This window comes from Rhea americana, unplaced genomic scaffold (genome assembly GCF_003343005.1).
Source record: "Rhea americana isolate MKP2758 unplaced genomic scaffold, rheAme1 scaffold_145, whole genome shotgun sequence".
In the NCBI taxonomy this organism is placed as follows: domain Eukaryota; kingdom Metazoa; phylum Chordata; class Aves; order Rheiformes; family Rheidae; genus Rhea; species Rhea americana.
Genome location: NW_028185539.1, coordinates 1927360 through 1941090, shown reverse-complemented (window position 1 = coordinate 1941090; position 13731 = coordinate 1927360). Strand labels below are relative to the sequence as shown.

Here is a 13731-nt window from a genome sequence, read left to right as displayed (position 1 = left end):
ACTACTTTGACGACAGCCAGGGGCTGCATGGCCTCAATCACGGCTCAGCCAAGGAATGATCCCTCCTCCTTCCAGCTGTGCTCATGCACATCTGTCCAGTCTTACAACCCAGTGTCATTGCACAGTGACACAGTTCAGACAGGCATTACTTAGATCAGTGCAGTGCTCTGAGACTACTGCCCAGTTTACCCAGGAACCACAATAGCTTCTGCTTGTACTGTGTACCATAGGATTCCTGCACATGTATTCCCATCCACGAGCACTGGTTTTAGCTGCAGCTGCTAAATACGCCAAGTACTGATGCTTCACAGAAGAGTTACATTGGTAAGTTAGACCAGCAGGGGAAAGAAGCACTCTGAAAGCAGATTATCATTACACAGAAGCATGACTTTGCTAAAGAAGTCAGGGGATGGCTTTGTGCTGTCTGGACCAGGTAGCACTGGAAGTGCACAGATAGCTCAGCAGGCCCTGGGGGTCTCTGCAAAGACCTGCAGAACAGTAACAGAGTTGGCTTGTATGATAATAACAACACATGCAAGTCCATTGCAAATGTAATTAAACTCTGTGCAAGGCAACCTAAATGAGAGTATACTAAAAATACTAAAGCACCTCTTTACCTGCTCTAAATATTATGAGGACTTGCACACTGTGAAGGGAGCTAACACCTAGTCATAGGATGGGGAACAGATCCTCTCGAACACAAGTAAGGGGCCCATGTTTACTAGGAGGAACACGTGAGATACTCCCAGGGCTTGTATAGGGAAACTGAATAATAGTCATGGTCAAACTATGGAAAAAAACATCCTTAGGTGAAAGCCAAGACAATGAGGGTAGGGGGAGACGGGGGGGCAAAACACCTCTGAATAGCATGAAACTGCTCAATGTTTGCATCCAAGGGAAGACATCAAACAAAATGGTTCAAGCCTCAAGATAATTCTGCAGAACACAACCAATGCATTACAGTATTCTTGATTTTGATTTTTATTCAACTCTGCCATTACCATCTATAAATGAAAGCTAGTAGTTATGAATGTAATCAAACAATATCAACAGTAAAGCCAAAGCAATTCTAGAAGCTCTTCTTCTTCCTGCTGGGCAAGTGACTTTTCAGAAATTCTTTCTGTGAGCAGAAGGCTGATTCTAGACATGTTATACCTGGACAAATCTGCTGCTCTGATGGCACAGTGTATGTTCTTAAGGGCACTAGAGGAAGATACTAATCCAACAAAAACAAAATTTTGCTGATAGAAGTATGTTTATGCCAGAAAGCCTTCCATGTGGCTACAGTGGCAAATGTTTCCTAGGTTAGGCTAAACCTATGTAACTAAATAGTTTATATTTAGTAGTTACTAGTAGTAACTAAATGTTTTAATCTGCAAAACATATACAAGTGATTTTTCCCATTGTTTACATAGTTAGAACATGACATACTCTAGTCCTGAGGCTAATGAGAATGCACACAGCATAGTCATCTTACTCTGACAACAAGCAATAATAATGATAATGATAAGTATGGACAATTCTTGAAGCACAGTTTTTGAGCAGCATTAGCTTTTCAGTGCTTTGCAGTGGGAAACAATGGTTTTGAGAAGTTCATCATTGGACTATTTATTTTTAAACCAGAATCCTGCAAAGACACATAATACTAGTGTGTTTAACTCTTTACACTGTAAATAGTCCCAGCAGAACTAGGCAATGCACAGAAACATAATACCCATTTATACACAGATTTAAGGAGAACCATGGCCCACACTTCCACAGCTCTTCAGAGCTGCCCAAAACTTTCACTTCAAGACAACTTCAAAGGCCCGGATAATTTGTTTCAATATATGTTAATAAAAAAAAAAACAAAAAAAAAAAANNNATCTTGAACAAGTCTATTTATCCTCCTTTTTGGTGGTATTACATCAAAAGAATGTTGAACATAAGTATCATCTAAAGAGCATACCGATCAAAGCATAAACATGCTCTGAAACACAGCCACTTCTGTAAAATCACACCATCAAAAATAACACAATTAATACGCAGTATTCCCTACATCCTGGAGAGGAAACAGTATAAGGGAAGATATCCAGATGTAATGAAACTGCCTTCCCAGATGGCTCTCTAAGATTTTCTTTTGTTTCTAGTAGATGCCCAGGATGCCTGAATTAGTGCCATTCACTCGCTACCTACTGAACAATAGAAAATTTCAGAACATAAAAATTTAAGCTTCCCCCTCTCAGCTCAACGGGGTTTCCAATTCATCCTAGCAAACAACACCTCAAATAAATGGAAGATTCTGATGTGCTACAGTTGGTATTTTCAAAAGAGGCTTCAAGCAGGTGCACCAATTCAGCTGCATTTCAGAGGGATTTACAAGGTGTAATTCCCTTAGGCTCCTTTGAAAATTGCAGCCTATTCTTAGTCACTGCCAGTCTATGTCAGCAAAACAGTTGTGCTTCATTATAATATTTTAATACTTGGAAGCGCTAATTGAGGTTAAGCTCAGGTTGCGCCAAGAATGCTAAAGACATTAAAATGAAAATCTCTTCTAAATAATACACAGTTTAGATAGAAGGCATATGTGAAGAAATGATTCGGGAGATGAGCTATCCTTCCCAAGGTCACACAGTGAATTAGATGCAGACACAGCAATACAACTAACCTATATCCTTCTCTTCTCCAGTATCTAGACTGTAACACATAGGGCTAACCAGGCCCAGCTGCGTCCATCTGTGTGAAAAGAGAAAATGGAAAGTATCAAAGAATTAAGTTGTTTGAGGACTTTTTATTAGTTTATATCAAAGCACATTAGGTGCTAGAGTACATGCAACACAGCAATAGCAGGAATACTATGGAAGCCAGTGATGCAGCCTGCTACCTGCATTCAGTTCACTCTTTGCAGATCAGCGTGTACCCATCAAATCGGTGATGGGCAGAGCCAGGTTTACCTTTCTATATGATCGAAGGATTTAATAAATCATACTTCCTATCACTCAAGTTTCTTTTCTTTATTGTTTTGGAAGGAAAACTATCAAAGAGCACATATTTTGTCCAGCTTTCCAGACAGGAACGCAATCACCCAGTCAGGAGACCTGAAATGAGCAGTCCACGCAGCATCACCAACAGCAGCAAGAAAACCACTTGCAACTCAGGATATAAAGGCACACTGAAGACCGTAACACATGAGAAAACCAGGAAGAGGCAGAGTCAGTGGAGGCTGCCCGTTCTTGATTTTGCCTTTTTTAGTGTTCAACATGCACAATTTTTGTCCAGCCTTAGTACCAAAATACAACTAGATTTCAACAACACTCTAATGGGAAGGGAGGGAATTCCTCCCTTTGAGGAGTTATGAGATGTTACAGGCTCATCCACACAGTGAAGCAGCTATAGAGCAGACGTACCCCAGCACAAACACTAGATGAGGCAGCGCAGAATCAGTGTGGTCCAATTTAATTGCTCAGCTGCTGCTTTAGTCGCTCCTGGGCTGCAGCACAAGCCAAGGTTGTGCATCTCGCAGGGATGCGGAGACAACCACCATTCCCAGAAGGTTAACCCTGAAGTTTGCCCAAAGTAGTGTTACCACTATTCTCATCTCCAGCTAGTAGGACATATGTTTGTATGACAAATAATGGAAACACTGTTACAAACACATTCCCACAAGGACTTTTTTTGAGATTTTTTATAATAAATTGATGATTAAATCACCCCATGCCTGCCATCTTTGTTTTTTCCTTCTTGTAAAAAAGGAATGAAAAGGGGAGAGAGTAAAGCAAGTTTTAAAGTATAATACTTACACTTAAAAACAGTGAGGCATTCCCAAAAATCAAGATGTTAAGTTTGTTAAAATAAGCTGCAAGGCTTAATTTTGAATTATTTTTATATTAAGTACATTGCTCAGAGGAGTTACAGCCTGGGGACTCCAAGCTCCCAGGCATCTCACTGAATACAAAATGAAATATTCCACTTTGGATCAAAAATAATCCAAAACCAAATTTCATTTCTCTCTGAAAAGAGCAAATTTTCTGAAAAAAAATTCTATTTTGTGATTTTTTTTTTCCCACACCTTGCATGTTTTACAGAAGAAAAGCTTACCAATTTATCAGTGAAGAAAAAAAAGTTACTGGTCTCTTATCTGAGCTCTTAACTAGTCTACCTTAGCAGCTTAACTAGTCTACCTAATATCATAACTTAGAAAATATATTTTAAGTGCTTGAAAGTCTAGAACTACTGTGCATTTAAAAATAATCAGTATACTTCAGAGATGAATTTAATAAAATACTGAAAAAAAACAATTTTGAGGATCATAGCTTTTTAACCTAAATGTCTCGTTTTTTAAGTGGTAGTTAGGGGAGCAGGTCTACGCTTCACGACTGAAATGGCACGTCCACATTAAGACCACATAAAGCATAGGTTTTGTTAAGCAGGTAACCATCCTACCAGGCTTTGGTGGGTATATCACAACTAAATACATCTTAAGTAGTATTGCTTTGCTAAGGTGGGGGGCCGGTGGTGCAAACCGGTTGTTAAGCCAGCGAGGTAACCAAGCCTGTGACCACGACACCTTCCTTTCTTACAGACGTGAGCGCACAGAGAGGGTGACTATTCAGAGCAGAGTTTTCCCGTTGCAATACGCCTGTTGGGATGCCTAATCCCACGCGGTCTCTGGCGGAAGCGCTTCCAAGCGCTGCGCCAGGTAACCGCACTCCCGCTGGGACCCACCTGCACCCGGGCGCTCTCGCTCGGAGGCAAGAGCCACCCCTACTCCAGTCTACAAGTCTACAAAAAAGTCTACAAGCTGGGTGACTAAATATATTTGAATGGCAGTTTGCAGGCATACAAAGAGAATAAAACTGTCCCGACTGAAGTCCAATGGAAAAATGAAGTGGCATCCAACTCACTATGTTTATGCCTTTACCTATACAGACAACTGTGCTGTATTCCTCTGAACTTGAATCATTAAATACTATATATAGTTTCAGTAAATAAAGGCTTTCATCAACCAATCTTTGAATTTTAAATGTTATACCTTGAATAAGAATTTTTAGTAGTTGATTAACAGCCTGGAAAAAGCAGTTTTAAGTGTGCAAGGTCAATGCCGCAGTGAGTTTGTAATGTCAGCTTCTAAAACAGTTTGAAAGGAAAATTTAAGAACAGATACTAATTCATCCCTCGTATGGACAATAAAATAAACAATCCAATACAAATCAGTATTTTCCTCCTAAAAGGAATAGTACAGAATAGTATAGAAATAATACAGAAATTCTGCTTCTGTTGAAGTTCTTCTGCTCATTTGGCTTTGAAATTTAGCAGTCTAGTTAATGTGGGTATGTTCCTCTGAATCAGAAGTATTTTTGAGGCTCCTGAATTATTAGTTGGCATGAGTTTTAAATCCATAGTGTTCCAAGTCCTCTTAAAATAACAAAGGAAAATAGAACCAAAACAAGATTGCATTTTGCTTTCAAAAGGAAAAAGAAATCCTCCTTATTATTAAAAAAGTAGATTCACCTTATTATTAACTATTATCTGTGCTACCACTGGGCTGAGGAGCTTTATCCACAGGCCCAGAACACTTTGCTGTGGCACCATCCCAAATGATTTATAATCAAAGTAATCATAGTGGAAGTGTCACCTGGGAAGACAATCTTGGTTTAATAAGCTTCAGATCCGCTCTCTGCCTTCAAAGCTCATACTGATAAATTTCTTTTTCCTTCAAAACACAAATTTTATATAAAATACATCAGTAATGTTCAAGCAATATTCAAAGTATTAAAGCCATATTCAAGCATTTAAAAACACTCAGGAGAAGTGGCACAGGAGAAGATGACAGTTTTCAGAGAAAGGAAGGAATAAAACAGGGACAGATTTTGTGACTGTGTAATACTAATGTCCCTGACAGTATGTTCACCAAGAAAATTAAATAGCCTGAAGAATTTAAGAAATGCTGATTTTCCGTTTTAGGGACAGAGGCATTACACATACCTTTTCCTATTAACATTTTATATGGGGTTGATATTTTGTCACGCGAGAATTTAATTTGAACAAGCTTCTGTGGGAACATTAAGATTTTTCATTACTGTTTTGGCTGTCAGGGAAGCAGAGAAAAGGTGCTCCCTCTGCCTGCAGCCAGCGCAGCTCGGGCCGGGAGCGGTGCCACCGACTTGTTTGCTGTGCAAGTAGTTGAACGGTTTGCACCGTGAACCTCTCCAGATTCAGCAACGGTCCTTTAATTAAACCTCACGCATCTTATGTACCTTCTTCAAGCTTTAACTGACAGGTATTTTCCTGATTATTTTAAAAGCACACTATGAAGCAGCTTCACAGATACCAGTCTGTATTTTACACAAACCAAACGTAACTTAAAGAGAATAAATCACATACTAATCTACAGCGTCAAAAACAAAACAGATGCTATTACATAAAATATTAGAAATTGTTCATTTTAAAGTCATCTGCATGCACAGAAGAACATTTGTTTTGAGATGCAGGCAGTTGTATTTTTTAATTTAACACCTCTTATGAAATTTCTGTCTGTGCAGAAAAATATCTGTATATAACAAGTATTTTTTCCAATTGAACAAGTCAAGTGATATTTCAGTAATAAGAGACACTCCAAGCCAAAGCAAGACAAAGGGTAAATTCAGCTATAGACTAGGTGAATAAAGAAGTATCATTTAAGTGCCATTTTCTTCCTTTTAAGATATAAACACCATCACAACAGATTACCTGACTTCATTGTTGAAGGACAAAATTTCTAAGTAGTAGTCATTTTCCAGTATTATATTCTACACATCCACCAATAACTAGCAAAGGACTTATGTATTTGAGAAGAAACTAGAAAACATCAAACCAGCACTGCTATGTCTGCAGAAACATCAGTTATGATTCATCATTTTAGTACTCAGAAGCATTGTCTAAATAGAGGCTCACATAATCTTTCCTTACGGTTTTCTTTCTTTCTTTTTTTTTTTTTTTTAATTTACAAAAGGGTAATGGAAACAAATTTTTGTATTTTCTCCTTCCAATCATTAAAGACTTGTTTTCTAAACACCAGCATCTTCCCATGCTCAGTGAAGTTGAACTATTTTTTGTTCCCAATTTCCTAATGGCTAGATTTTTTATATTCAGTATTAAAATCTTAAAAAACGATGCTTTGGTTACTACAAAAAGCAGTGATGGAGGGCAAAAACAAAACACATGTTAAAACAAATCCCTTCTTAACGATCTCATGTTTTTCTCCTTGCAGGCTTTCATATCGGACTGGTCAAGACACAGCTAACTGCGACACATGCAGGAACAGTGCATGTATTATCTACAGGTAAGTTAAAAACACTAATATTCTCACTTTTCATTGAGCAAAAATAGTGATTTATTCAATAATGCAAGATCAAATGTTAGCCTTGATTAAACTATTTCAATAACATGAAAGCAGTTCAAAAAAAAAAAAAATAATAATAATTTTCTTTCAGTAAATTCACGAAATTCAACAGGCTGTCATTAATATTAACATTAAAATACAATGCAACAGAAGCCCATGCATGAGGCAGATTCTTTCCAATTCTATTTTGTTTCTCTAAATCACTCTTTTAAAGAGCATATTGCAAATGGAAAGTTTATAATTTTATCTTGCATCTTTAAGCATTCTGCTGGCTGCTTATACAGTCAAATGTGAATACAGCCTTCTAGGAGAAGCACTCAGGTCTAAGAAGCATTCTGCACGTGCTGGAATATACACGATTCCTCTGCATGGAATCAAGGAGGAGAACATTTTGTGTTAGCAGCATCTGTTTGTGTCTATTTTAAGCTATGGAAGAGGCTTTCTTGAAGTTATGGTAATGGAATGGAACCTGGTCATTCCAGAATAGTGAGTTTTCAGCTACTTAGGCTAGTTAAGTAGGCATCATTTCAGGAAAAGCGGCTTCTACAACAATTGTTGCAAAACTCTTTTGCTATTTTGTACTCTGAAGAGCATTTAGTGTCCTAATCTGGACTTTACACCTCAGTTACTTGGGTTGCAGACTACTGCAAAGTCCACATAAATCTTTTAAGTCTTTCCCATACTGCTAAAAAGTCAAGTGTCTTTCAACTTACTCCACAGTTTAAGTGAAAGCAATTCAAAGAGTTGCTTCTGATGCTTCTTGACAAATTTAGTGTAAAATAACTATTTCAGATGTTTTCAGACATTCAGGATACAGAACCTACTCCCAGAGCTCACTTTACACATCGCTACTTCTCAGCGAAATAATTTCTATGCTCACGGTGTTCATACGTCATGCACCTTCCATGTTAGCACAGAGATGTTACTCATCATCCGTTTGCCAAGCCTAAGATTTACAGATCAAATCAGATTACTTTGGTCAGTAGCACTGATGTAGCTCATGGGTGGGAAGTGTAAGATGAACTTCATTTTCATACAGCTAAGGATATTTAGTGTTTTCTGTCCAACACATCAGTATATTTCAAATTGTTTTTTATAGCAGTAACTGGACAATATCTCAGAAAGTATTTTTGGGAGAGATACTTCACAGCAAAGATACTAACCAGATGCAGATACCAGATAGTGACTGTTTTTAGTCAGTAAAACAATGTTGCTACTCAGGCTTTTACATCCTTAGAAGTATATAGAACTTTTTAGTGTCAGATGCAAAATAACAAACTGGTTAAAGTTTAAAGGTTTTGTTAAGATTCTGTTGTTTAATACCTGGCACAGTTTATTCTCCAGAAGGAAATAACTTTGAATTTACTTTTTGCACCTGATCTATTTCTAGCACGTAGAATTACACTGAAGAACAAATTAAAGTGAAGATACAAATATTGGCCAGGGCTGAAGAACACAGGATTCTCCCCTCCTCCCCTTACTTCTCTTCCTGGTCTCTGATTCAGGCAGAAGACCTGCAGCCATTTACACATTATCTGCTAGCAGCCTAGAAGTGAATGGAAAAAAGGATAGAGAACTTCAACTCCATCCTTTCCGCCAGCTGGCTATAAAGCAGAAGGATGCTTTTCCATGCAGAGGGAGGAACCAATTAACTTATTTCTCTGTTGCAGCAAGCTTTAGAAACATTTAAAGGATAAAAGCCTGTTCTGCCACAAATTTTCTGAGCTTACCTCTGGAGGCAGGCCACTGAGCAGTTTCCTTCTCAGGGCATTTGCAGCACAGCACAAGTATGCTATGGGAACAGGGGTACTTTTTCTTTCCCTAGCTAAAAAGATCCAATCAGAATTTTTTTTAAGTTTTGTTTGCTAGCCAAGCAAGTTATAGAATTTGTGTTCGATATACAACTACTGAAAATAAGTAAGGAAAGTGTGACAGTAGTAAATTATTAACAGCCTTATGAAGTATTACAATAACAACGCATTGCTCAACCGCTTGTAGTGCATGAGTCTCAAATGAAGCCCATGATGTCTTACACCTATACCCCGATTTAAAGTGGCACAGGAGTCATCTACTTGTATCAGAATTATCCTTCTCTGAGTTTTTACCTCTTACCCTTACAGCAAATGAAACTAATCCAGAAATGCAAATTTGAAGCATTTCCCTACATAAACACTGACTGTGTTGGAAGTTCTGGCTGTTCAGTGGTTCCCACTGCAATAGCCATTTGGACTGAAGCTTTCAATGCTTGGCATTTGCCTAAAGCAATGTTTCCAGGGGAAATTTTAGCAAAAAAAAAAAAAAAAAAAACAGCTCAGCTCTGACAAATTAGGGGAATAGATGCTGCAGGCAAGAAGCCTAGAACTAGACAACAGTGCAAAACAGTGGAACTAGGAGACTGAATTACAAAGACAAGATAAGTAGCCTGAAGGGATAAAAGCGAATTCACTGATAAAACTAACACTAAGACAGAATGCCTTGTAGCATCATCTTCTCCTCCACAAGTCAAATACTACAATACTGAAAACTCTGAATAAAAATGGAGCATTTCATTAGCAAATATGCTGAAGTTACCCTTAACTCTGAACTCTGCATGCAATAACGCACATAACACCTTTGCGGAGAGTCTGCACAACGAATACTACAGTTAACATGACTTCTCTTTGAGACACAAGACCTTACGGCAACAGAAATTAAAACCTGTCCTGCTTTCAATCACATTAAACCCATCAAGGTGCACTGAAAACTTGGATGTCTTTGAGATCGCTGGACCTGTAAGCTGTCAGTAAACGTCGGAGTTGAAAGACTACAAGGGTCATCCAGTCTGATCCGCTTTTCCCACATGCCCCTATTTTGGGCCTGTTATCCTCCTTAGGACCTGTTAACCCAAGCAGCAGACTGGGGAGACCTAGAACAACGCTTAACATCTTAGCACAAAGCAGGAAAATAAGTAGGTGAGGTAGACCTCCCCAGGCTGTAGGGACACAACACGTCCTCCAAGGTCTGCCACACTGAGCTGGAGCATTTCTTCTGCAGGCCTGCACCAGTATCGCTGCATTACTAGGTGTCAGGGGGCAGGTTCAGCTCAGCTGGTCAGAGCGTGGTGCTGCTAATGCCAAGGTCGCGGGTTCAATCCCTGTACAGGCTATGCTGAGGGTTGGACTAGATGACCTCCAGAGGTCCCTTCCAACCTTACCTTTCTGTGACTCTATGAAACAAAGTTATTTGTCCTGTGTTAATGGTCCCATCTGTCTCTCCATTCCTCAATCTCAGAGATTTTAAAAGCCCTCACAATTTCCCCAGAGGGTCTGCTCAGACTTCCAGTCACCTTTGAAGACACACCGGAAGGCACCATGACCATAAGCAGTTTTTTCACCCCCACAGGCCTCATTTGCAAAATGGAGAGAATAGCTTCTAACAACAAAAAAAGTATTACTATAAAAATAAATGAATTTATTAAAACATTGACATGCAACAATGAGGCACTACTAAAAATGAAAGGAAACTAATTTTGGATTCAAAGCAGTGTTCAATTACTGGACATCACAGAAGACACAAGAATGCTAATGAAATAACAAAAAGAAACCCAAATATTTGCATTGAGTTCAGCCAGTGCACTCAATGTGAGAAGAAATGGTATCACAGACAGAAAGCAAAGAATGTGCTTAAAGCAATGCCCTTACAGGGTAAATTAAAAGTTGACAAAGAACCTTAACTTCTCCATGACCAACTTGGTTTTGTACCAACTTTAGTGCAGTAACAAATTCCACTTTGAACACAGTAACAGTATAAAGTGTTTAGAGCTCTTTCAAACCTTTATTTTTTGAAGCTGAAGTGAATCAGCATCTTCAGAGGAATGAATCAGTTGCCCTAATGACTATCCAAGTGCATCCTCTAATGTCAAGTATAGCATAGCTGGGAAGCTAGAGTGGAGAAACAACATAATTAAATTTTTTCCCTCAAGAAAACATTTTGAGAATATTAATGTGATCCAACACAAGACGTAAAGACTATGTGGAAAGAGACAAAAATGATCACAATACATTATTTTTGTTGGTTTTTATGATCAAAAAAATCTGACAGTTTTAGTTAAAATTCTAAAAACAGATTTTTTAAGAATACAACTATTTTGCGCGTGGAATTTACATTTTAGGATTCCTAATATTTTTTATTATTTTGTGTTTATTTTGAACGTAACACATTTCCTGGTATCAAAGAAAAAAGTAAAAAAGTTACTGTTTCCTTCTTTCGCGTGAATAGGAAACTGAGCAAGCATTATTTTTGAGCCTTACAATTTTGTAATAAAAAGCATTTACTTCATACATTTGAGCAACGGAAACAGTACTTTTTCAAAGTCTAGTAGTAGAGTATGAGGTTGTTTGAGTAATCACCCCGAAGGTTTGTTTTAAAGGCATACGATCACAAGGATTCCGATAAGGATAATTGTGCTACATCTGATGGAGCTCCAGGCTCAAATACAGTAGGAAGACAAAGTTTTTATTCAGCAACACCATCATTATCATAGTATTTAAAAACGGAGTATGAACTCCCAGCTACATGACAATAGTTTAACACAGTCAGTAGAAAGTATTCTGCATCATGTCATCCAGACAGTATTTAAGTTAGTAGTCCAAAACAGTCGTTTTAAGTAGTAAAAATAAATGACAAAATGGTACCATTGTGGTACCACTGACATCAATGTCAAATGTTAATCTATTCCATTAGTACGAACAATTCAATCTGAGCTAACAAAATACAGTTTCAAAATGTTTTACAAACTAATGTAGATTCCCCACTGAAACTTTTAAGAAGGATAGAAAGTAATTTTTATGAGGATACATTGTCAGGACAAAGACAACCCCAATACTTAAGTCTAGTAAAATCTTACTATTAAGAAGAAATGTCATTGGTATGCAGAAACTGTACAAATTCTATCACACTCAAAACCTACTCGGACTAAAATCTTCATAGCCTGTTTTATGCGGTGATTATCTTTTAGTGGAACTGCCCTTTCCATTCCTGTTTAAATTACCATCCATTGTGAATTTTAATCCTTTAACAGGAATCTATAGGAGAAAATGAGTCTTCTGTTTAATAGTTTGTGCATTATTCTGCAGCATTTACCATGAATTACCTCCATGAAGGAGCATCTTAAAAAATTCAAACCAGACTCCCCTTTGGTCAAAAAAGTCAGAAATACTCAGCAGTATTTTATAAAGTTTCCTTAGCTTCTGAACCTATGTTTTCATTAGACAAGATCATGAGTCACTTGCTGCAGGGCAGAAAACACAAACTGAGTCAAGATTATGCTATCATAGTTCTTGGAAAAAAGAAAAGATACAAAGATGTATCAACCATTAATTTGGGTATTTTTTACTCCTTTGAAATTTTATCTGCTATTTTTCAGTATTTATCTTTGATATTACAGGTCTCCTGAAGTATGCTCCAACTGTTCCACTGCAAATATTATTAGAATCTGTGAACTGTAACTCTCTCAATCCAACACTGCCAAATGAAACAAGCTCACAGGTTAAAATCATGCTGATACAATTTACCTAGCTATATCACAGTCCATATGGAATTAATTCATTTCTAATAATCTAGGAAAATTATTATAGAGGTATGGGACACAAAGTAAAAATAAGACAAGCAAACGCCAAAGATGCCAGTATAGCAAAAGACAGGTAACTAAGTGCGACTAGTATAGTAATATTCAGTCTCTTATTTCCTACCCACATTAGTTAAAACTTACCTTCTTTCTCATCTTCTCTAGACTGTAAGATGCCTAGTAGAAGAAAGTGCATCTTAAGGGCTTGCAAACACTGACAGTGCTTTGGATCCTGGACGTTAGTGACATTCAGGTTAAAACAGGGAATTTAGAAGGAGGATTGTTGCAAAGGGGTATTAACCTCCATTTTCAGGTGATTAGTGCTTATCTGGATCCTCTTCTTTCAAGACATAGCATGCACTAATTCCATGTCATCCAATTAACGCAACCCAGAACGAGACACGCTGATGCTCTTTAATTCCTGCTTCACCTAGCCCACGGAGATGCAGATTTAAGGCACTGTACAAATGCTTGCAGGATTTGGGCCTCAACGCCTTTATTACCTCAATAAGGTAATAAAATGGCAAACGGAAATTAAAAATAAAATAAAATTAACAAATTTAGAGACAAACGCATAGCCCTGCCCCTGGGAAGGGAGGGTGCTTGCCCGGCTGGGAGCAGCCCTGCCGAAAGGGCCTGGCGGGCTCGCCGGCGGCAGGAGGAGCTGGCCTCGAGGAGAGGGGTTTGGGTTGAACAGAGGAGCGCGTCCCCACAAGGGGCAAAGCAGCGGGACGGGCTCCGACGAGGCGCACTAATCCTGTGCGAT

The 13731-nt window shown here is 38.3% G+C and overlaps 2 protein-coding genes across 2 annotated transcripts in view; one reads left to right on the top strand and one right to left on the bottom strand.

Moving 5' to 3' along the window:
- The window catches only part of DOCK1 (dedicator of cytokinesis 1), a 332981-nt gene that overhangs the window by 177769 nt on the left and 141481 nt on the right, over positions 1-13731 (bottom strand). The window lies entirely within an intron of this gene.
- INSYN2A (inhibitory synaptic factor 2A) overlaps positions 1-13731 on the top strand; it is a 44870-nt gene that overhangs the window by 26071 nt on the left and 5068 nt on the right. The window contains 1 exon segment of the mRNA XM_085299116.1: positions 7229-7300. Within this exon segment, the coding sequence (XP_085155242.1) occupies positions 7229-7300 (72 nt within the window).